This window comes from Phalacrocorax carbo, chromosome 4, assembly GCF_963921805.1.
Source record: "Phalacrocorax carbo chromosome 4, bPhaCar2.1, whole genome shotgun sequence".
In the NCBI taxonomy this organism is placed as follows: domain Eukaryota; kingdom Metazoa; phylum Chordata; class Aves; order Suliformes; family Phalacrocoracidae; genus Phalacrocorax; species Phalacrocorax carbo.
In genome coordinates, this window is record NC_087516.1 from 78,612,631 (window position 1) to 78,637,918 (window position 25,288).

At 40.1% G+C, this 25,288-nt stretch overlaps 1 protein-coding gene across 4 annotated transcripts in view; it reads left to right on the plus strand.

Moving 5' to 3' along the window:
• SEC24D (SEC24 homolog D, COPII coat complex component) overlaps positions 1 to 25,288 on the plus strand; it is a 74,194-nt gene that overhangs the window by 10,512 nt on the left and 38,394 nt on the right. The window contains exons 1-9 of one of the 4 annotated variants that reach the window (XM_064450557.1): positions 7,672 to 7,760; positions 8,351 to 8,451; positions 10,514 to 10,707; positions 11,881 to 12,007; positions 14,079 to 14,227; positions 16,279 to 16,548; positions 17,338 to 17,459; positions 20,933 to 21,044; positions 22,411 to 22,538. In XM_064450557.1, coding sequence (XP_064306627.1) covers positions 10,557 to 10,707; positions 11,881 to 12,007; positions 14,079 to 14,227; positions 16,279 to 16,548; positions 17,338 to 17,459; positions 20,933 to 21,044; positions 22,411 to 22,538 — 1,059 coding nt within the window. In that variant the 5' untranslated portion in view covers positions 7,672 to 7,760; positions 8,351 to 8,451; positions 10,514 to 10,556. Of the gene's footprint in view, positions 1 to 7,630; positions 7,761 to 7,826; positions 7,848 to 8,350; positions 8,452 to 10,513; positions 10,708 to 11,880; positions 12,008 to 14,078; positions 14,228 to 16,278; positions 16,549 to 17,337; positions 17,460 to 20,932; positions 21,045 to 22,410; positions 22,539 to 25,288 lie in introns of those variants that run through there. The other 3 variants (XM_064450555.1, XM_064450558.1, XM_064450556.1) reach the window with 3 other exon arrangements.

The following is a 25,288-nucleotide window of genomic DNA, read 5'->3' on the forward strand; positions in this document are numbered from 1 at the left end:
AAAGAGTCTACTAAATTTTGAAATGATGGTTTAATGTGGAACTGAAGATTGAAGAGATCTTGAAGATTTAACATTAGTCTGATGAATACTCACCTGCATTGAATTTCATCTTTTAAATTTTGTTTCCTGTTAGCTAGCATAAAAGTGATTAACTCCCTTTGACCTGTTGCTTTTAAAGAAGTCAATGATTGATTACGTGCATGGCCGCAGTCCAGCATAAAAATCAACTATATTTGCATTGCAGTTTAAAGCAGGTATTGTTTGTCACTTGGAAGGCTCATAAGATCGACTTTATCAGTACTGAAAGCAAGAACAGGAGAAGCAGAGGAACAGCTGAGTTATAATACAGTATGGGTTTTGGGAAGCTTGGGTTCAGCTTTTATACTTGCAAATTCACATTTAATTTTTGGTCTGGGCCTGTAAAATGGGGAAAATAACCATGACACTGTGTAACCTTGAGAAACCTGCTCAAATGTCCGAAAACTCTGTAGTTTGATAGTTTGAATCCACCCATAGTACTGTGTTCTTCCCTCTTTCCTTTGTACAGCAAAACAAGCTGTAAGATTTGTAAAGCAGTTTCTAACACTGACTTTACAAATACAGTGAAGTATTTTGTTCAGCGTCTGCCCCAGCGAGTCTGATGTTGGTGGTTCAAGCTACAGCATCTAGCAAAAGGACAGTGCATGAAGAGTTGCTATGGCATCAAGTTACGCCTGCATAAGGCCAACAGCACTGCTCGCCCTTTGCATCTGGATGGTTCTGTTTAGGTTTTTACCAGAGAAACAGTAACAACGAAGGTGATACAACAAGGACCTCCCTGCATGAAATCTTACCTCTGATGCAAGTAACTGCAATAGATTAAAAAGCAATTCAGATATCCTCATTCCTGGCTATAGGAACAAGAATTCCAACTCTCTGATAACTAATTCCTTTCCAAATGGAGCAGATTATATTAGAAAAGCCTGCCCTCCAAAAACACCTTGATGTTTAACCCCTGCTGATCCTACATCCTTGCCTGTTGCGCTGCGTTTTCTTGCCAGGAGCCAGTTTCCAGACTTCTCAGCTATTTCTGTCTTTGGTACAGGCTTCTGCTTTTGGTGATAATCTACTGTTTAGCTGGTGTTGGCCAGACTTCCAGACAACTCCCAACGTCTGCAAATCCTGAACAAGTGGGTTTTGTGCCTCCTCAGGGCAAATCTAGTATGCGTGCTGTGACACCAAGTGTGAGGTAGAATTTTGCTCCTGTCCTTTGTTATTTTCATGCCAGTTGCACCTCCTATCCCTTTATTGCATCTATCATACACAAATAATGGTATTTTAAAATGATTTTTTAAAAAATTCATTCTGATTTTCTTTGATTTAATTCTGATGTTTATTTTTGTTGATGATGGGGAAGGCATCAGTTAGTTTATACTAGAGATATCCAATTAGCACAAAACTAGTATGTTGAAAAATACGCTTATAATCAGTACTGCTATTCTTACAGATGACAGAGATGCTTTACTGGTATGTAGTACTGCTATTATTCTTCCATGGTCAGGTAGAAGATTTTTTTACTTCCTCATTAGCGGTGGTATAAAGCAGAAGCACAGTGAATGTGAGTGCGAATAAACATGAAAGTGTTTACATTTAAGTAATTTCAGAGTGATTGTGAAGAACTTTTTCTTACGCAACGGGTTCATTCAACAGTTATGAGTATTTGCCAGTACTAACGAATAGAAACCATCTTACCCTGCTTGTGATATCAACTGATCCAGGAAAGGAAATAATACCATGAGTTGCAGTAGACAATCAATTATATGGAACAAATATGACCTACTAACAGTAGGACTATACTCACAATGTGTGGAATGATCACTAGCACTGGCTGAAATACAACGGCGCTATTAACTGGACAAATGGAAAAAACACACTGTAAATTCATCCCATGTCTTCCAATGAGAAAACAGAGAAAATGAATCAAATAGCTAGTTTGCTGTGAAGAGTTAACTCCAACAGTTACTTTTTATTTTAATGGTAGTAAGCTTATTTGAGTGCTCTTCTATAGCAAGACCCCACTAACACATCAAGAAATTTTATACATGAGCAGAAACGTTAAATGAAAGCCCATGAAAGTAAAGCTACTTCAGATGTTTTTAAATGTAAAAGTGAAATATATCTAAGTTTGAGAACTTCCATGCATTCGGCAAGCAAACCCGGAAAGGATCGTGTAACTTTCTGCTGTCCTTTCTCAGACTGATGGCTTAATGTTTACTCACAGTGCTTTATATATCATAAATTATTCATCAGATTATAATAAGAAGTTCTCATCTTTGTTTGTTACAGTCTGTTATGTAGCAATTACAGCGGGGTAATCAAGCCTTGGCTTTTTTTCTTTAAGAACTGGTAGTGCAATCTTCCACTCTCATGCATCTTAGACAGTACTAAATTAATTTTAAAAAGATAATTTAAATTCCCCGACTGAAACATCACAGCAGTTTTCTGAGAACACCGTATCTATCTCCTGTAAATGTTCCAGATCGAGTTGCCAGAATGTTGATTTCATTAGAAAACCAAAATAGAAACAATTAGTGAGAGTAACCAGAGGAGCCTCAGAGTTTGCAGATATTGAAAAATCCAGAGGCTTGAACTAGCCAGAAAGTCTTTTTTTAAAGAAGGCAGCCACAGTCAGTTTTCTAAAGCACATTTGCTTTTGTAATGGGTGACTTGCATAGAACTTACCACATGTGGAACATTCAGCATTTTATAATCATTTCTATTTTACTGAGTTTTGGGGAAAGAAAGTAATTCTAGCTGATAGGGACCAACCTAACAAGAAATCAGGACCCTGGCTTTAAGGCAAGTGCCCTTTTCACAAGACCCAGAGTCTCTCCTAGGCAAATAATAGCATTAAATACCCTTCCACTTGCATATAATTTTTCTTCCCTAAATATAACTTTTTGCTTTGCAAATACACCAGTAAACTTTACCAACGCTCCTCAAGGTAGTCAATGAATTCCCTCTGTGGCAGATGATTTTTGTCCTCTGTTTGGGGGGGGTTAAAGACCATGAGACAAAAGGGTCTGTCATTGTGGACTTACCAGTTGCCAGTGATGTTTACAAGAGTTGGGGCAGGGAAGGAGTGGTGCACTCCCAGTCCTTCCTCTCCTCTGCAGGGTGTAACAAAACATGGCCATTCCTACGGTGGGAAAATGCAGCTGTTCAAAAGCTACCGGCAACTGGACAAGAGCAGCAAAACTGCCCAGGTCACAGCAGTGAATAGAGAGTAATACTCAGTCTAAATGCATTTAGACAGGTCAGTACTTAGCAGGGGGGGAAATGGAGAATCACTTGCATGATCCGTGTGCTCAGCAATCCCTAATTGCATCCCAGTGGCCGCCCCAACTGGCCAGGCCCTATTTTGGTTCTGGGGACTCTGACTCACCATCTGCTCAGTTAGTGTCTGATCTTGCAAAAAAATAAATGGTAAGGAATTAATTCTTCCTTTCTTATGGCCTGAGCTGGAAGAGGACTAGGTGACAGCGGGCAGTCACTGTAGGAAGTACCTATTAACACTGGTTACTTAAGAGAAAATAAAAATAGCGATGAACGTAGGCCCCGGGTTTTAACATTACTGTATTATTTCTCCTGAATAACAGCAGCTACGTCAGTCTGATATTCTGAAAACCCTTTGCTTTCTGTGTCTTCGTTTTATATAGGGCAGTGTGTAAAGGGTGTACCCTGGTAATATTTTCTAATTGCCATTGAGATTGTTTAATCAAAATATCAATATTCAGTTCTGTTGTACCCTTATTCATGCTTCTATTGTGCTTAGTTTTTTATTATTAGAAATGTAACTGGATGGCAACACTGATTTATGTCTTCTTACTGTTCTGTTTCCTGAAATATGACATCTTTCCTTCTTTATGTAGCATTTTTTAATCTGACCTCACAGTCGTGCTGTTTGGGTTTTTTTCAGAAAAACATAATCCCTTCAAAATTTGATTCCTTCTTTTTTACCAAAGTCTGCTTTCATTTTAAACAAATATAACCATTGTAAATATTAATTTCCATTCTGCTTGTAAAGTGCTTTAAACTGTAAACTGTTTTCCATCGATCTTAACTATACAATAGACAAAAAATTAAAGACGACTTTAGTTATTATATGTAGCAAGACAGGAAAAGAAAGTAATATTTTTATGTAAACAGCTTTTAGGACCCTTCTGATGATGTGCAAAAACAAACCTGTTGCTTTGCCTGCAGGACCTACAAATGAAATTAAAAGGAGAAAACCAGTTTCAGCAAAAAAAAGCCTTTGAAAATGTACAATCTTTGGAGTTTTATGAACTATTCCTTGTGATGAAATAGTCTTTTAAGAACATACCCAATATTGCCCATATCTTCCCCTAGAGAATGGTTTAGGATATATTTTGATTTAAACAAAAAAATTCATATAGCTCTGAACTGCAGATATTTGTTGTCACCATTATGCGTTAACACAGCCGATGGTAACGGCTGCAGAAGCTGTCCTACAGCTATCATTGTGAGAAACACATGCCCCTAGCTCAAATGCATCACAGTGGTGTTCCGATTTTTCCTGGCAGCTTGTGATAAGGCCATATTTTAAGGACATCCTCTAAATGAAAAGGTTAGGTTAGGATTTAGGTTTCCTGGAATCACACATTGTCTGAATGCAGTGCGCTAGGAGATGGAGTCAGAGAGTTCTGCAGTTTGTCTATGAGGGGCTTTTATAGACCTCCAGTAGTAACTTCAGGGAAGAGTAAAATAATAATAATAATTATTATTATTATTCATACTAATAATGGTCCCTGAAAGATTTGAGTTAGCCTTCTACAGAGCCTGTATTGGTTATGTATCCAGTAATCCCTCAAGCTGATGGATGACTGTGTGTTTTCTTTGTTTCTGAACTAATTGAAAAAATTCTAGTCAGAACGTTAAAAGGGAGACTCTAGAGGCAGGGGATTTGCTATTTTTTAATATAGATTAAAAAAGCATATAGATTTAGACAAATTTTTCTATTTACTTCACCAGTACTAACTCCAAATTAGGTCTGAACTACATGAAATCACAGTAGTTTTCAGCAGCATTGCACAGGCACAACTCCAATTTTTAAGAAAGGTAATTTAACCTACAAGATCTTCGTTATTGATGATGACAGAGAATAAACCAGTCTGATTCTCAGATTTTATTATACAGTTTAATTAAAATGATTTTATTAAAATGAAGTGACATATCTTAGCAATCCTGCAATCTCATTTTTATGAAATTACTTTCCAGACCAGAAATGCACGTAAATCTTTAATGATGTTTCTGAAATTGAAAACCTTAAATGACTTTTAATGTCATAGGCAGAAACTGTAGATAAATACTACTCATAGCTTCAAAACATTTGGACCATGACATGCTGGATGCCTTTTGTCTCTGTGTTCGAGGCTAAAGGGCAATGGAAGCAAAGCTGCATCCTCAAAAAAAAGAGGCATCTTGATCCATTTCCAGAGCAGGCCTGAAACGAGAAGAACTGACAATGCCATAGCTTCTCCTTGCTATCTTTTGCTGATCTCTTCTTCCAGTTTCACTAGAGCTGATTTCAGGGAGAGGAAATCTGATAGTAAGTATTCAGCAGCCAAGTAAGTGCACGGGTCTGCAGTGCTGAATTATCCACAGCTGCTTACTGTTAAAAGCTATGAGCTAGACACAACAGGACTGGTGGGACAGTGACCCGCCTGCCTCCAGGACAAAATAGGGAATGCCCAAACTTAAAGCCATTATTTTCCTCAGTGGCATGGTATTTCAAAAGAATTTTGCATCACTGAAGGTAATTGTAAGTGTCTGTATAACCAGCAAAGAGAAATGGAGGACGGATGAAACTAGAGCACAGCAATGATGAAAGGCATTGTTTTGCACCCTGCCTATGAAAGAGTCCCCAATGCTCTGCAGCCAAAACCATGTCCAGGTTAACTGATGCTTGTCGCCTCGTGGACTAAATTTTCCATTCTGATTAGACAGTTGTGAGAGATTTGAAAGGTTTTAGAGTTTTTCTGACATATCCAACAGTATTGGCTCTGATAACATGTAGAAAACCAGCTTATATTATTCAGCAGTGAATCCAGCTCTGGAGAGCAAGAAGAAAGACAGGTCAAAACTTGTGCTTGCCCCCTTTGCGTTGCTTGCTGAGGTCTTGCAAGTCTTTAATGTAAAAGATGCCCCTATGTACCTTCATTTTGATATCTGTTTCAAAAGCAATGGGATTTTTTTTCAGAATTATTTTGTGTAGTAATGAATGCTTTTGACAGTCTTGTCTGAGATAGCCATGACTGAGATTTAGTACCATGTAAAACTGTCCATTGCTTTATTGCTTTCAAAAGCTTTAAGGTTGTAGAACAAACACTCAGAGCACAGGCAGGCCTATGAAGCCTGAATTCCAGATGCAAGAGAGTTATAAAGCTGTCTTGAGCAATGACTTTTCTTGTTGCCAATCCTCTGCCACTTTCCTTTTTCTTTTTTCTTTTCTTTTTTTTTTTTTTTTAACAGCACAGTAAATGTTCCTTTTTTTGACCGGGAGGAACACTTCACCAGTACATCTTTCTCGTGTTACCCCCATGCTTCTACTTTGTTAATTAGAAAAGCATTGACTGTCCTGTAACCAAGGCAAGTATTATTAAATGTACTTGAACAGTAACTAAAACCAGAGTACACAAGCAGGTGAAGTACCTGTATCGTATTTCACTCTAGATATTCAGGTGGCATAATTTTACATATATATAGCCACAGATGAAGATCATAGAATCATTAAGGTTGGAAAAGACCTCTAGGATCAAGTCCAACCCCCAGCCCAACACCCCCAGGCCTCCTAAACCATGTCCCCAAGTGCCACGTCTACATGTTTTTGGAACACCCCCAGGGATGGTGACTCCCCACCTCTCTGGGCAGCCTGTGCCAGGGCCTGACCGCTCTTGCAGTGAAGAAATGTTTCCTAATATCCAGTCTAAACCTCCCCTGACACAGCTTGAAGCCATTTCCTCTTGTCTTATCACCAGTAACTTGGGAGAAGAGACCGACCCCCACCTCGCTACAGCCCCTCTCAGGCAGTTGCAGAGAGCGATAAGGTCTCCCCTCAGCCTCCTCTTCTCCAGCCTAAACACCCCCAGCTCCCTCAGGCGCTCCCCATCAGACTTGTTCTCCAGACCCTTCCCCCACTTTGTTGCCCTTCTCTGGACACGCTCCAGCACCTCAATGTCCTGATGTGTTTTTAAAGCACGTATGAGGAAAAAGTATCATATTTTCAGGACACTTCTGTGTTCAAAGAGGCATTTCACTCCTAATACAGAAGGATAAATGACTCGGTAACAGTTACAAGCTGCGTGTACTGCGCGTAGCCGTTTCCCGTCGATCTCCTCAAGCCGCTCCGCTCCTGCGGCGGGCTGTGCCCCGAGCCCCTCACCCTTCCGCGACACCCTTCGCCGCCGCAGCCGGGGCTCTTCCCCGTCGCCTCAGGTCGCAATGGTGGCGGCTCCACCGCGGTGCCTTTTCGTGCCGGGGCCGCGGACCGGCTCGGTGGGGCCGCCGCCGCTCACCCCGGGCGGCTCTCCCCCGTGCTCACGCTGCTCGCGGGAAGCCGCCCGCCGGCCGCGGGCACGCCAGTGCGCAGGCGCCGCCGGCGGGGCCGGGCGCGCTCCCGGTCGGGGCGGAGGATGAGGCGGCGGCGGCGGCGCGCCGGCAGGCTCAGACGTGGCAGTCGGGGGGGAGCGAGCGGCCCGCAGGTAACGGTCTTAACGGCCTCCCCAGGATCGCCCTCCGCCGCCGGGGCTCCGCCGGGGCCGCGGCCGTGCCCGGCCGGGCGCTGCGGGGTAGGGGGGTCGCCGCCGCCTGGGGCAGGCGGGGGGCGGCGGGAGAGGGCCGGGACTGCGGGCGGCCCGCCGCAACGGGAGGTTTTGGGGAGCCGCACCCCACCTGCGCGGGGCCGGGGAGGCCGGGCGGGCCGGCACGGGGGGGGGGGGGGGGGGCAGGCGCAGGTGCCGCCCTGCTCCGAGCGCCGGCGGGCACCGAGACCTGTTGCGGGGTTGTAGCGACTTGAAATTCTTAGTTAACGGGGATAGAAATGTTCACTCTCCGCAGGTGTTGCGCTGAGTTGGAGTAGATTTAAGCTTATTCTTTCACAGCTTGCAAAGTGTAATGTGCATAGCTCTTCTATTCCGTCCGTGTGTGAGTAGATACGTGCGCGCACCCCAAAGATTATGTGCCAAATGGAGATTGCAGCGTGCCTTGGGGAGGCACAGCACCCCTTCCTAGGTGGTATGTTGCCAAGCACAGCGTCTCTGAAGAAACATGAACTTAATAGTTCTTCTGTTAGCTGAAAGCGAGATCCTTCTTGATTCCATTATCCACTTCTACATGCACCTGGTGGAGTTTTACATCTTCACAGAGATATTGGTGCAGCAGAGCATTGCACAGGTACAGCAATCCTCTGAAAAAACCCCATGACAACTTATTCTGTAACAGCAGTAAATTAAATCGTGGAGAAGCGCTTGTGTTAGCGTTGTTCCTCAGGTTATGGGGTAAGCTGGTGTTGAGAGAGATAGGGAGAGTAAAAGTTTTCATGTTTTTTTGTGTAGTGATATTTATAGTAAACAAAGCCAGGGAAAGATCCGGGTCTAGCAGATCCTCTGAGCTTTCTCATGCAATTTCCAGCGAATCTGTATGTCTCTTGTTAGGACCTGATCGCTAAAACCTGAGGTGATCTGTTTCAATCGATATTTTGGGTGTTGCCTCCAAACTATTTTCATTGTGTGTTGGTGGATATATGTATCTTGAAAAGGGATTAAATATGCTCAATATTAAATAGAATCTGAAACTGTGTTTGATAAACTTATTTTATTTTACGTATGGTTTGAGTTCCTCTCTGCAGCACAACTTCTGCGTGTTTATACTGTCTGTGGCAAGTTTGACGTGGCAAGATTTTCTTTTTTTGTGTGTGAGTGAGTAAGCTGTGGAGGAAGTCATTTTTCCTGGATGCTGTCGCAGCTAAAGGTGTTGGCTGTTGCAGCTGCCTCAAAGTGAAAATATCTTCCTTTATATAGATATAAAATATATGTCTATGCCAGTGAGTAGGTAATTTAGTGCTGACTTACTGTCTTTTGGGGCAGCGAAAGCTCCTACTGCCACGTCTTTTCTGATGGGGGAGGGAAGAAAGTACAGCTGGCAGCAAGAAGCCTCTCTGTTTAAACACTTCTTTTCTTCTTCCCATGTTACCTTGTTAACTAAGGAATAGAAGGTAACTCCCTAAGATTACCTATCTGAAACAGTTTAATACTGCAGCTGAGAAATCTTATGGCACATTGAGGAGGGTGGCTTACAGGATTGCATGGTCAATGTGTGAGGAAGGCTAGGCCCTGTACCCAGCTCAAAGTGATTTCTCATCTGACATGGAAGATTAGTAAAATTGTGGCATTTGGGGTTGGTATTTTGTTTGTTGGCTTTTTTCTTTTTCCTTTTCAGAGGTGTATGTTTAACATGAGAAGCCTACAGATAGATTTTCTGATAGGGATAGCTTTTATCTACTGACATGTGCTAGTACAGCATGAATTTGTCTGTTGTGTTCTTGGAGCTGCGTGTAATTTTGAGGCACCTTTGTGCGTGCTTCTGGACCACAATTCCTGATTTACTTTTATCCAGTTTGCATACTCAAAGACCACCCTATGGCTCAAGCTTAAGTATGTGAAGTATAGTTGGTTGGGAAAGCTATTTCAAAGGAATATTTAACATCTAAAATGCTGGTTTATATCGTGTATCTTTAGCTCTTTGGGGATGCCTGACCTTTTTGGGTGCCTTTTTGGGACTCTGCAGAAGTAGTAGGCACTCATGCAGGGTATGGATTCTCAGTGTTTCTCAGAACAGTTTTAATTTGGGCATCAAGAAACTTAGTGGAATTCTGTTTTTGTTAAATTCAATATGAAGTTGAAATAAAAAATTCTGTCTTCCGTGGAAAAGAGGAAGCTAGCTATCAAGGCTGCAAAGTGTACAACTTCAATAACTTCAAATCCCTTGGTGGCAAGGGCACTGTATCTAAAAACTAGTCTTATGAAATACAATCATCTGGTTTAGTAACACAGAGTTCTTCAGATTTTCTAGTTCTAATCTTAAATGATTGCAATTACCAGGACACTGTTTTCTGAAAGTTTTATCAAAGTTTCTTTTGCCCTGCTTAACAAATCTAACTGCAGGAAAGAAATTAAATGTCTTGTGAATGCTCTCATCATTAGAAAACTTTTCTGGATTGCTTTTAATCAAATTGAGGGGGGTTGTTGGGGTTTGGGTTTCTCCCTCCCCCCTTTCTTTAACAACAACAGAATCAAGATGTGAAAGCTTAGGGGAAAGATGTCTGGTAATAGCAAGGACAACAAGGCCCTTTTTTGCTCTCAGACCTGTCTCTTGTCTTTTTTGGAACACAGTTCACAGCCTTTTAAAACGGACAAAGAGTGAAGGTTGGTAGCAGGTGTCACTTTCTCTTTTGCAGATCTTAAAGAGGACCAGATACTTGGAATGAAAATATTGCCATCATGAGTCAACAAGGCTATGTTGCAGCTCCTCCATATTCCCAATCCCAGCCAGGAATAGGAGGCTTTTCTGCAGGTTTTGGACCACCTAATTCTTCACTTCATTATGGGCATTACGGGGACCCTAACTCCTCATACTCAGCACCTCAGTCAGGTATGAAATTGGCTTAAAATGTGTTTTCAGAGTCCACTGTTCTACAAAGGCATTTTGCATCTCTTTTCTTACCCGTGTCAGCACAAAATGCTCAATTTTACACTGCTACTGCAACAGGACCCTGCACTAGCTTTGCCTGTGTTATTGTTGATGCTCAGACCTTGATGTAAGGTGGGTATCTGACCTTCGTGTGTGAATTCCATTGTCCAGGAGGCAGTAAGCACTGGTACTTAATTCTGCATTATGACTAATAACCTAATATACATAGCCAAAGTAGGGAGATGGGAAGAGGGACCATCTCAGTATTTTGCCTGATGTCACAGGGGGAAATCAGTTAAAATAGTAAAGGTGGCTGAAGCATTCTTTAAATTATCTAAATAGAAGTATTTGTTAAAGTTTTTAATAACATTTAGATTATGATAAGTTACATTAAATTTAGTATTTGAAATGGTGGAGTAAGGTAATAACAGAACCAAGTATCCAAGTATATTGAGGGGTTTTTAATATTCTGTGGTGTCCTTGATTTTTGTCTTAGCATGAAAACAGAAAAAGGAAGTAGTTCTACCCAGTTGCTCTAAAACTTCTTATTAAAGACAGCAGGAGTTGTGTTACCTTCATTCAATGTTGAATATAGTCAGAAGATAGAACTACTTCTGATAATTGGCTTATTAGAATACTTAAGAAAAATATTAGTTTTGGTACCAAACAAATTTTTGATGTTAGAGTAGTTTAAAGGAAAACAAGTCAAGAAATACAGGTTGAAGAGCTGTTTATTCAGCACTGCTGTTTACATAAATTATAGTTTCTTCGCTGTCACTGTTCTAGATCTGAATTAAGAACCACTTTTAGCATAGGTTTACAGGTTCTACATATGGAGTCTTTTTTGTTTGTCTTTTTTAAAGTTTGTTCCAAGTTTTCTTTCCTGACCATGGTCTCTGAAATCAAAGGGACCTCTAGCTTCTGCCTGTAAAGATAGCTGGGTGACAGGAAATTACCAGTATGCCAAATTTAATTGCTGGGTCTGTTCATTCTTGCTTCTTTCTTACTGTCCCTCTTGGGTTCATACCTAGAACCAGTATCTTTATTGCTAGAGCAGGGCTGTATACTTGTATTTCTTGGTGATCTTGTGCTTTCCTACAGGGTTCCCACATAAAAGTACTTTCTCTTTTGCAGGTGTGTCAAAATCAGCTGTGCCTTTTGGGTCTTCAGCTCCTGTTGGGCCTCCACCACCTGGTACACATCAATTCAGCCAGACTAGCTTCCAAAATGGGCCCAGTACATCAGGGCAACAGCCACATAGGTGACTTTCAAGAGTTAATACATGAGATCTAAGCTATTTGACCTCTGTTACCTCTCTTCGGCTGCTTCACTGACATTTAAGTATGGCATCCCTTTTAACTTCAGCAGTTCTGACTTACTCCAATTCTGAACTGGATCTTCTAGTTTGGTTCCCTGTGATGTTAAACTGCCGGATCATACAGTGTGATCTGTAATCTCATTAAGTTCTATTTTACAGCAAGTCAGGTCTTTATCATTATTTGTTTTACGTTTAATTATTATTTCTTCTTGATCTTGGATCTATTGCTTCAAAGCAGCAGTATGGTACTATAAGTGCTGTTTGATATAGAAGTTGTATAGAAGTTGCTTTTTTTTGTTCACTTTCTAATGTCTTAATTCTCCTTTGTTGTGAGGTACCAAGAAGTTGTTATTTACAAATTAATAGTTGCCAGTGAGTTTTGACTAGAAGCAGGTGCGTGTCTCTATATCCATAGTTTCCCCTCTAGCCCCCCACCTCTGCGTTAGGATGTCTTTGGTTCATTGTTGTGGGATCACAGCCAAGGCTCTGTAGGGTACTTTAAAGACATTTTATAATGCAGTTTTGTTATACCCTCTCAAATGGATGACTGCTACTTTTTGCTTAGGTCTGAGATTGACTATGACGAGTTTATTTGAAGTGCTGTTGCCCAGCCTCCAGAGCTCGCAGGAAGAAGTGAGAGAGATGGGAGTGGGGAAGAGAGAAAATAGGGACAGGTGGAAGCTCTGAAAAGAAATATTGGAAAAATGATTGTATGAGGGGACAACCAAGCTTTATTACACAGTGGTTATATTGCAGGTAGTTATAAGCGTGTAAATATGCTTAGCTCTTTTATTTAATTCTGTCAAATGTTAATTATTTTGCTTACCTTCCAAGTTTGTATACCTATAGCTATTTTAGTTTTAGTGAACCTGACTCCATTTAACAACATTCTTGTTTTAGTCTGAGGTCTTAATCTGCTGCTGTGCTTTTTAGTTTTTGCACAGTTATTTGTGTTCAAATAAAGCCATTTATACATTTTATTAGCATTCAAAACAGGGAAGCATGTTTGTGTGCTATCACTGTGTAAAGGAGGACCCAAAGAGACTAGTCATCCGTTGTAAAAGACAATGTACTAATGCATAGGGAGAAGTGATTGTTGTCCTGAAGATGTGAAAACAAGGTGAACAGAGACAAGTTGACACGACCAACCCAGCAAAATACTGATTTTCTTTCCTAGCTTCTAGTCGTTGTCCTGACAGCTGCATGTCTACTGTTTTTTACCTGATCTTGTTTTATTCCTGAATAGCTGAGAGCTGCTATTCTAGGCCAGGACATTTCCACGTGAAAATTTCAAGGGAAGTGAATTCTAATTCTCTTGATACAGCAAGGCCCCTCCTCAGTTTTAGAAGTGGTCGTAGGAAAATCAGTGTAGATCTTCTTTGGGAGATAGCTTCAGATCTTATTTTCCAGAGTGAAATAGTTGGTAGAAAATATCTTTATAAGCTACAAGTGTGTTACCTCTTTCTTTTCTTTAGTTGTTTTCCTTGCATTCATGTTTTTCCATATCTTTTAACCATGAAGCAGTTTTCCACTACCTGCGTCATCTTTTTTTTTTTTCCCTCCACTACAGTGAACTCCTTAACAGTTTCTCACTTCATTTTCCTCTCTTCACAGGTTTTTCTGCTAATCTTCTTCACCATCCCCAGTAGGGAATCTTCCTTTATAAGCATGGAGGGGGGATAGAGTGATTCGACATGTTCAGAAGCTTGTGATTTTTAATCTTTGAGCTTTCATATAATTATTACCGATCTCTCTTTACTCACTCTTCTTTGTTTCTAACAAGTATGCAAACAAACATGTACTGTTTTTTTTTTTTAAAAAAAGTGTACATTCTCTCTGTGCTTCATGGCTATTTTAATGCAAGTATATTTTCTGAGCAGAATGTGCACAAACTCTCTTAAGTCTGTCCTAATTGATTGTTTCAGCACCCCCTCCTTGAGAAGGTATGAGACCTTCTAGAATTATGATTGGTTGATGTAAATTTTTGCATAACTGCACTAATTTCTCCCTTTAGGTTTCAAGCCCCTCCACCTCCAAGCAATACAGGACCTTCCTATCCTCCCTCCAGTCCTCAGTCACAGCCAGCCTACCCAAATACTGCATCCACTTCACCTACAGCGCAGCTTGCTAACCAGCTCAACAGCATGCAGATAAATAGCTATGGTAATCAATTTTATCTCATCTGATTGACTTTTTCTCCATTAGAGCTATTAATACTATGATAATTAGAAACTTATTGAGCTTCTATATAAACAGAAAATTAAATCTTTGACCACTATCATTTGCTCAAGTTCTTACATTTTTTTTAATCTCAATCTATTTCTCAAATCAATATTCTTGGGTTAATTCTGAATTGATGTTTGAACCTCCTGTAAAAGTCAGCTATTTTACCAGTCATTTCTCAAATTACTTGGTGATCCTGTCAGTAACAGCCAAGGCATGAGCAATGATATGCAGACAGGGTTCCATTTTTCACAGCTTTTTAGACTTTTGCTCTGTTTTGAAACTGTCTTATTCTTTTTTTTTACAAATCTTATAGTTTAGTTTTTTCATCTAAATTTATTTGCATTTCTTTTGAGGTTAAAACATCTCAAACCTAAGCCATGAAGTAAAGATGTGGTCATGTCATTTTTCCATGTAAATTACTTCCCACAACTAATTTTCTGTTTGCTTATATATGCTTTCCCTGAGTATTTCCTGGTGAAATTTACCATTTCATTTAAAAGGGGTGGAATTTAATTAGTATCTTGTTTCACTGAGGCCAGCATGTTTAGGAGGATGAATTTTTTAAAATGAGGATCACTTTGATGCCTGATATCTTTGTAAGATATGTGTAAAGGTGAACTTTTCAGTTCAGGCTGCACCCATACTCTATCACTGGCTTTATGAGTTGCTGATTTGAATTGAATGAAACCTGCGTAACTACCGTGGGTCGGACCCTCTGCTTGTACAATTGCTTGTGAAAAACTTATACCTTCTTCGCCTTAAAAATTAGTTTAGACTCAGATTTAACCTTGATGTACTGAACTGCAAGTGCACAATTAACTCGGACCTTTTTATACAGGATGAAGCGTGCCCCAGCACCTCTAGACCACTTCATGTAGAGCAATCCATATTATTAAGAGCAAAACATTTTTTTAATTATGTAAAATATAAGGTTCTTGCTTATCGTGTTACACACTGGAAGGTTGAGATACCGTTCAGAGCAATGAAGACACAGATTCTTTACAGCTCTGCATCTGTGTTGGGTTTTGTTCTTCTGATTTTTCCTTAGCTGTAAGTCTAAGTTGGAGTAACCTGACAGAGTGCTGAAATTCACAGCTTGTATAGCTACTGGAGTGTTGTTTGTTTGTACCAGCTGAGAACATGACCTGTGTTTTGCTTGTGAAGTTTTTCTTTCAGTTAACATGTCTGACTGAAGATGCATTTCAATATTTGTATTTGTATGTTAATATTTGTATATTAACATATCAGTCCTTTTGCACCAAAGCTAATTTTGGTTATATTTTTAACTTTCTTGAAAATTATTTTGCTGTAGGTCTTTGGGAATAAATTTGACTAAAAAAATAGAAGCTTTGTGAAGTAATAAGTATTTACAGATTGTAAGTCTTAAAAAAAAAAAAAACAAACCCTATTTCCAGGGTCCTCTTAACTCTAATTGGAATAACTATTCCTCACCAGTGTGTACAGAATAATTCCCACATGTTTCATCTTTTAGCATCAAAACCAGAAGATGGTTGTAAACCAGATCAAATTAGTGGATTTATCTTCGATCAGACCTGTTGTGGTGAAATGCGAATAGCAGACTTAACAAAAACATGCCACATAAGAGAAATTGATTATTAAGCCAAAAGAATGTTTTTCCACATTATGAAATTAAATATTATTTCAAAAACAAAAGTGATTTATGTGTCTTCTAATCAAGGATTGTCACAGGCTGGCTTCTCTCTGTCTTTCCCCATCCACCCCAGCTGCAGTGTTTTACTGAAAATAGAGCCAAAAGAAATAAAACTGAATGTTGAATCTGTTCAGACTTAAACTATGAGGTCAGAATTATTATACGAACAGGCATTCAGAATCCCCATAACGCAGCATTGTCGGTATGGGATACAATATTGCTATGTGTTGTAAACATATTGAGCAAAAATAGAACTGCTTCCATGTAGAGTTAGTAGGTTATCATTTCGACTCAGCTGACACAGTTTCTTGCTCAGGTCCTGGCACTACTCCGAGCTCTCGCATGCCTTCTGGGCATCCGGCATCTTTTCAGGGTCCACAACTACCACCACCAACCCAGCAGCAAATGGCTTTACCACCTGGATCACAGGTTCCTCCACCAGCAAATAATGTTAATGGCCTTGGTGCTCAGCCATCGTTGCCTCCTATGGCCAGACAAGATGGAATCCCTGGACCTGTCCCCCCAAATCCTAACTTGCAACAGCTTTTAGGACAGCCTCCAGGGCCTGGATATCATCCTCAGCAAGGTAAGGAAGGATGTTATGTAACTGAAAACAAAACATGCATGGAGATTCACTGCTGGAGGTGCAACCATTCACAGTTGATGTTCTGCTGACTTGGAAAAATGAAAATTGAATCCTCTTTTTGTAGAATGGAAATATTTGCATTGTCAGTCAGTACATTCAAGGCAGGCTATGCTTTTGCTCAAAAACTCTGAGACTGCAACAAGAGTTTGAGACTGTAACAAGAAAAAGGAGGTTAATCTGGATCAGGAACAGAATTATTTGGTTAGTAATGGGTAAAGGCACAACATACTACAGAAACGAGTTTTGCTTATAGTCTCTAAAGATATAGGTTGCTGTCTGCCTTAAAGTACTTATAAGCAGCTTTCAACAATGCTTTAGCAATAAAGAACTGTAACTGAATACAATTGTTTCACCTGACATAGGTGAGTAAACAGTTACTTGACAACTAAAAAGCCAGCTAACTAGACCAGTTTGTATTGGCTCACGTCAGGGGAGAGATTGTAGCAAATGTAATGGCCTGGTTTGAGCCGCTGTAGTAATCTCTGTAGCCATCCTATGTGACATAGACCTGAAAACTTTGGAGCCAAAGTTGTCACACCTAGTCTTAAGCTTACCTTTAAAGCACAGACTGCATGAGCCAAAGAGAAAATCTATTTCTTCTACTTGCTGAAAACAGAAGGGAGGGAAAGTTGCATGTAGCCGAGTATGAATTGTATGGCAAAAGTTGATATTAAAAATTGATAGTGCAACTTAAATACTTTAAATGGATTGTCATTTGTAACTCTGCAGCAAACTATGGTCCTCAGATGGCAGGATCTCAATTGTCTTATCCTGGTGCCTTTCCTGGGGGTCCAGCACAGCTCTCGGGTCCACAGCAGAAGAAACTTGATCCTGACTCCATTCCAAGCCCAGTAAGTAGGGTGGCACTAGTTTTCTATAAAAGTAAATTTCTGTTGCATTTTAAGATAAAGAAGTGACAATGCTAGTATGGTATTTATTTTAGTTGGTGGGGTTTTTAGTAACGTAAAATTGCACTTACATGGCTTGGTTCACAATATATGTTCTGTTTTTTAGAGTTTCTTTATTGCATGCAGTTTTGTACTCTGCGCTGTCAGTTTTGGATAAATTAGTACTTTGTGTTAGTTTTAATTCTGAAGAGGCTTTATAACTTTATCTAACATGTGATATACCCATGAATCCAAATACTTTCTCAGGAATTCTCAACAGGATTCTTAGTATGACAGTGAGCAGTGCTGAAGGATTACTTGCATTCACTGCAGCTAATCGCCTTTCCTTTTCACTCTGGAAAGTTTGAAGGCTTAAACTTAGTAACAGATAGGCATCTAAAGTAGGATTTGTGCAGAATACAGATATGTGAAATCTAAAATGGCAATCCTGGAAATGCTGAAAAGTCCCATGCTCAAAAGCCACCTCACCATTTGATTTCAGGAGCTTCCCAGGCAACCAGAATTATTTGCCTGAGCATCCTTCCAGTTGCTGCAGCCTTATAAGGATTTCAGTAGCTTGGAATATACTTAATAGTTAAGCTTTGTACAGGTTGAAGAGGCTCAGCTGTTGAAGCATGCCCGAACATGCACTGGTGGGACAGTGTCTCCTCTTCTTAGAATGGTGTTAGAGAAAGAGAAAACAAGGTTATGGTTGAGTCTGTCTTTCTTAAATAAAGTAGTCTAATTGTTAGCCAAAGGAATAGCTAGTCAGATGCAGGCTGCATTTAACTTTATTGAGAACAGCTAACTGAAGTAGAGGGGGAAAATGTGCTGAACTCATGAGGAAAATATATTCTGATGCATGCACTTATGCTGGTCCAGAGAGGTCAAAAGGTCCTCAGAGAGCTGAGATTCTTAGACTAGGCTGTGTCCTGCAGCTTTGACCTAGAATTTAGAAAATTTATTAACCACCACACTGTAAGCTAACCTGGGTGAAGTAATTGTCCACTTCTCTGCTGAGGCAGTGTTGCTGTACAGGAAAGAATTTGTGTTCCGCTAAGACGAGGGAAAAGCGTTTGTGTAAAAGCCTCACACTGTGTAGCAGGGAGCAGCCCTGCTTCCTTCATTTTTGATATTCTTTTGTCTTCAAGAAAAGATTATTTGTTTTATCAGTGATGGTCTTGACGTAAAATCCCCAGAAGATGATCTTGACATAAAATACCCAGAATTTTGGAAAAATGCTTGTTGATAATCACTTAGAGGCAAGTGCAGTTGCCTCTGTCAAAGGCAATTTTCAAGTTAAAGATAACTGAAAACCATTGTGTAAAAAAAACTAAAGTGATTGTCTGTATAATTAACAAATGCCCTTAATAGGTCGGTCATTCGTAGTGTTTCGGTATGGTGCTTTTTACATAAGAAAGATAAAATGGTCGTCTAATTCAAAAACAAAAAAGGGGGGGAAGATAAGGAAGTCTGGCACAAAAGCACTGACTGATGTCTTGTTTCAATTACGCATGTAGAATAAACAGCTTTGACTATGACAGCGATGTTAAAATAGGTTAAAAGGTTTGTTTAAGCAGCACAGAGAGGATCAAAATGACATGTTTAAAAGAAACATGATCTGGGTCAATGTCTGTAAAGGGCAAAAAGCTAATTCAGAATGAGGAATAAGTATGACCATGTGTATTTCTCCTGTTGTATTTACATTGTATAATTACAGTAGTGTTGCCAGATAAATTTACTTTTTATCTGCAACTATTGTCGATTTATATTTTTCTTACATATGTTAGAGGTTGATACTGACTCTGACAACATCTATGACGACTAGCATCTGGGCTTTGTCAACTATTATTTCCAAGAACAATGATATGTTTAGGTCAGTTAACTGCAGAATACCACGGTACATTGATCCTTCACAGAGCTAAGTTTGAAAGTGGTTTGCTTTCTTCAGCCAGTGGACCTTTTTAGAGCAAAATCTTTTTCCTTTTAATGCCAGAGTTAGCGGTAAGTATAGAAGCCAAGGAGGCAGGGAAAAGTAATCAAGCAGAAGAAATAACAAGCTCTCTGAGGAATGTATTGTATATTTAAATTGCAATACAAAAGTGTGTTAGGAAATACCTCTTAGACAATGATCAGTAGACTCTGTGTGACTAATTTGGGTTTTCTTCTCTGTTTGCTTTCCAACAGAGGCTTCTGAACTTCCCTAGCTGCTATTAGAAATTCATGTGCAGGGTAGAGATACAATTCCATGGGGTACCAGCAGCAGTGGCAAAGACAATTTCAGAAATTCCCTGTTTCATTCCCCTTGCCTCTCCCACCTGTTCAGCTACACTCTAAACCAGATGGCTAAAGAGGTAGCTTCTTTGGGGGAAGAGGAGGAATAATGGTATCATCTCAGTGATCTGGTTTATGGTGTGGAACAAAATACAGCTTTATATAACTTCAGTTATATGCTGGAAAGTATCAGCCTTAAACAGGGTTGAGGGATGGTGTGGAAGTGTATGGGAAAGGAATTTATTCAGTAGTAAAGCCAGCTTCATAAGCATTTCATGACATTACATTGTAACTTGCTATAAGCTATGCTTCAACCAGAATAAAATGGTACATGATCAGAGGTGCCTCGTTTTGTTAAAAGTTTTCTGTGATTGCTTTACTTTACATTCTCTCTAGGAGGAAGCTCACAACATCTAGTCAGACCTAGAGAATTAAAACCCTGGGCTCCAGTGCTGAAATGGACAAACAAGGCTTTTCTCAGGAGTTTGAATTGCTGCTTTTTAAATGGCAGTGCTGAAGTAGAGCTCAGCTAGGAAGGTGATCTACTATGTAGATCATTGTTTATTTCTTAACCACCCTGTGCATGGAGCCTAGTCAGGAGGAGTGAGGGCTAATCCCTCTCACCATTGCAATCTGATCAATTACCTGTGCTTTCATTTATGAAGAACAGCAGCTGGCACAACTGTGGCCGTACAGAAGATATCCTGGTATATATGGCATCTGAGTAAGGTGATGCAACCTTGCCCTTCAGTTTGATCTGGGAGAATAGAAGGCCAGACCCAGTAACAAGGACTTGTTTACATCATCTCTCTCCTCAATTTGCTGGCTAGCCTCTCTTGAAGAGGTCTGTCCTCCTAGCGGTCAATGTGCTTACTCTAAACAACTCATCTGTTCACTGTATATAGGTCTTATTCACCCCAATGCATCGTGTTACCCCGAGTTCCACCAGGCAGATGCAGTTGTGAATGAGCTGTACTGCTCAGCTGCGTGTATAGTTTTCTGGTTAAGGGTCCCAGAAGCCTGTATTGTGATAGGTTTGTAGCACCTCTATATAAGATAATGTCAATAGTGTTACTTGGTATAGATGTTAGCATAACTGTTTATGAATGTAACTGAATGCATGGCTTACCTTTCTCATACTGTTCTTGCTGCTTATTCATCAGATTCAAGTAATTGAAAATGATAAGGCGTCTAGGGGAGGGCAGATCTATGCGACAAACACAAGAGGGCAGGTTCCTCCTCTTGTCACCACAGACTGCGTAATCCAAGACCAAGGTAACTATCCTTGTTACTGATCTGGGAGTCTTTCTAGGTGAAATAAAATATAATTTTTAAAAAAGAAAAAAAAGAAAGACTAAATGCTCGAATTCCTCATCTGAAAATGATGTTCCTTACTCTAAATTGGACATGAAATGAAAAAATCCCTGTAAAGGAAGAAAAAAGGGGGGGGTGGGACAGGGATGGCGGAAGTCAAGTTGAATTCTTACACCTTGGGTTAACACTTCCTCTACTCTTCGTGACGTTTAAAATAATATGAAGAGCTGAGACAACTTTTCTTTTTAACTTAAGATTTTTCAAGGTTTTTACATTTCAAGTTGAAAATCCTTTTTGGATTCTTCTGAAATTTTAGAAGATGGACCCTAGAAGAAGCAATGAGACCAGCACTGTTATGCTTTAAGAGACAAATTTTGGAAAATTCTATTCAAGAGATAGGGGCAGCGTACAAGCTGTCTAGTTGACTTAATTTTTTACTTTGGCCAGTATATCTGCCTTTGTCTCTACCTACAGCCTGGAATCACAATATTCCATGTGCTGCTCTTGACAGCAGGCTTGATGTTTTAATACAGATTAAACTGATGGTACCATTTAGTCCAGCATTAATTTATCGGTGCTTGGATAAACTGGGTAAAATGTACAAACACCTCAAGATTTTTTGGCATTAGCTGAGAATGGGGTAATGTAGTTCTGATGAACAAAGAAACTCCTTTCAAGAAACTGAGCAGAGCTGCAGCTTGATTAAAAAAGGAGCATAAGAAAGCAGATTTCTGAACTCCTGTTGCCTTTCAGTGCTCTTGTCTGCAGTGCACAGCACGGTTTCTCATTGAGAGGATTGTGCTAAGTGTGCTACAAGAAGTGATGTGGTGGTTGTAGCACACCATATTTTGAAGGATAAATGAACGTGGTGATGTTAACACAGATATACTATTTTCTGAATCAGAGTGAGCTCAGTAGAGCACTCAACAGTAGGTATTGGCCTGCAGCGTTTCTTTATATACAGTGTTGACATTTTCAATGGGGCTTTCATCCATGTTATTTTCTTTTAAGATCTTAGATAGGATATGTTTCAAACTAATCTCTATCAAGATTCTTATTGCAAATAACTGTGGGGTTTTTATTGACATGTTGAAATCTCTGCTTTAAAGTCAAAGAGCAAGAAATTATTTACCCCCAGGGAGGGGCAGCGGGCTGACATTTAAAGGAGAGATGGGCAGAAGCTTGCATGGGAGGAAAAGCAGCATGCATTTAACTTAGCATATGCACTTGTTGCTTTATGTTGTTTTGATTTTTCTGGTTTCTGTTTGGGACAGGTGGGTTCTTTTTAACAGCCTTTTCATTCTGCATGCTCTGTTGGGTGTTCTAGGCCACGCCAGCCCTCGTTATATCCGATGTACTACCTACTGCTTCCCATTGTCTTCAGATATGGCCAAACAGGCTCGCATTCCACTGGCAGCTGTCATCCAGCCTTTTGCTATTGTTCCACCGAATGAGGTAAGGACTGACTGAATATTAGTCCTATGTGGTTTTATCTCCTAAATATTACAGACTTTTTTGCCACTGATTGGGTTGGGGGTGACAGTGTTTTACATCTGACTGCGGAGGAGTAAGACAGTAGAGACATGGCAGAAGACTGTGAGATGCACTTGGGTCATGATGCAACTTCAAGGGATAAAAATCTTTGTGTAGAAAAGGTACAAGAGTGATGGCTCTGTAATCTGAACCACTAGGTTCCTGGTGTTCCCCCAACTGCCTGTAGTTTATGCCAGCTTTGCCAGTTGCTTGCTCTGCTGGAGCTCCGTAGGTAGAGGCAAAGATGTTAAAAGAGGACAACCACAAACTGCATCAGGTTAATTGTAAGACGTGGGCAGTTACATTGAAAGAATTACATTTTTCCATTTAGTTCTTTACAAAATTAAATTATTTCACAACAGACTGAGAAGATAATGGTATTTTCAACTTGAATGCGCTGAGGCATAGAAGGAAGACAAATGTAACCACCCATTTTTGGCGCTAACCTAGTCAATTCCTTTTCTCACGTTACCACCTCTAATAGCCCTTCATATTCCAAACATATCCCTAGTTCTTCTGTAGAGTATTTCTGCAGGTTGGTGGTATCCTGTGGTCTTAAGGCAGCTACCCAGATTTCCTGATATCCCCAAAAGATTTATCAGTAGCAGCAATAAAACCAGTTTTCACATGCAGCATTTAGCCGCATCATCTGTAGGATCATCTTCTTGTTCTTCAGGTCCTGCCTCCTCCATTGCACAGCTGCTAAATTTTGCAACAAAGGTCTGCAGAATGCTTTTCCTTTTCATGTGCTGCACTAATTTAATTTCAGAGCGCTGTTTGTTGGGGGGAAAAAACAGGGATTTCATGAAAGTTGTGGTATGTGATTGTGTCTTCAAAAACTCCTCATAAAATGCATACACAGAAAAGCCTAATTAAAATTGCAAAGACTTGCAATCAAAAACTGCACTTGGTTTTGCAGTTTTTGATTTTTCTTTAACTTTGTTTTATGATTACTTGTAAATTCTTAGGGTTTTTTTTGAAAAATATGTTGGAAAGAAACAGATGTTGTTCTGTATCAGGATGGATAACTTCCAATCCAACAGACCTCTGTAGTTTGAATTAAGTGTATTATTTTAGCAGTGTAGTATGTAGTTATCTTCTCTGTGGTCCACAGGGAAATAGGATGTATTACTTTGGTTCTGCAGATACTGAGTCTCACCATTTGTCTGCTAGACAGCACTTTGGGGTTTCATTCCAGTTCTTGAGGGGAATGTGAAGACTTGGCTTGTTGCCCCCCCTGCATTTTCTTCTAGATGAAACTCCTGCTGTTGCTTCTCCACCCCTTCACTTCACCAGCCAGCCTTTACTCTTTACTCCCCTTTATCCCAGTTTCTGTGCCCAGGTGGCACTTACCAATTCTACTTTCATGTTGGCTCTTCATTTGTGCATCTTTCACTTTCAGTCTGCCTCTAGGCATTTATGTCTCCCATGCACGGCTTCCCTGTCTCCTGCATAGTGTTTGGGTAGGGTGATCAATGAGTTGCTAAAATCTTCTGCATACATAAATTAGCAGTTTATGCAAACACTTGTACTTGGCCGAGTTCAGGAGGGTTTTCCCAGAGTTGGCAAAAAGACGTCCTCCGTGACCCACACGTTCTGAAGTGTTATTGCTCTCAAGATGTTGGAAAGGTCAGTGGAATTCATTAATCTGTAAAGACCAGTATATTTTTTCCTAGCCTCTTGGAAGAGGCTAAAAAAGCTCTGAAAAATGCCTCTCAAATTTGGCGAAAGTCCAGTGTGGAAAATATTAGTCTGAACAATTATAGCTTGGTGAAGTTATAAGAACTGAAGAGATGGTGTTACAGTAGGAAGCACTGGGTAGTCTTAGCTGAGGCAGTTTTTTCCAGGGCTTGCCTGTGCCCTTTGTCTTTGCTGCTGCTGCCAAAATAAGATCTTGCTCTTAAGATCTTCTAATAAAAATGGTGTTCCATGTGGGATTTATAACGATTTTAATTCTGAAAAGTCACTTAATTTGAAAGAACTGGGCTTTTTATAGAGGTAAAATATATTCAGGGGCTTATGACTGTTTCTGGATTTCCTAGTATGGTGCATTCTGCCTGGATCTAGTAACTGCAAGGCCCAGAATGTTCTTCATTTCAGAATATCTAGCCTATCTTAATGAGTACTGCCTTTTAACAATGCCTACAGGTGATGCTTATCACGTCACAGGGCTCAGTACAATGTGGGAATCTGTCTAATCTCTTTATCTCTTGATAAAGAGCACTTTATACATAGTGACTGTTTGAAATACTGTGTTTTTTTTTTTTTCTTCTATCCTTTTAATGAGTAGTTTCTCTTCATTCATCTTTGTTGAAGCTTCAGCTGTGGATATGTCTCTGTTTCGGATCTTTCAAATACACTCAGTGTTGGCACCCCAAGAATTTTGGTTCTGTCTCTTTTCAGAGGAGGAGGAAGAAAAGCAAAGGCTACAAGGGTTTAGTGGACCATGGGTGTGAAATGGCCACAGATTGTTTGTGTGGCTGGTAATGTAATTAGGTCACTTTCTCAGCTGTTCCTATCTCACTTGAACTGTAAGGACTTAAGCATATCTACGTAATCCCCATTATGATGCATATTATGTAGCCCATGCCTTTATGTGTTAGTAAAGCCATATTTTAAAAAGCTATGGGCTATCAGGGTCATTCAAGTGACTAACAGACTTACAAGTGTTC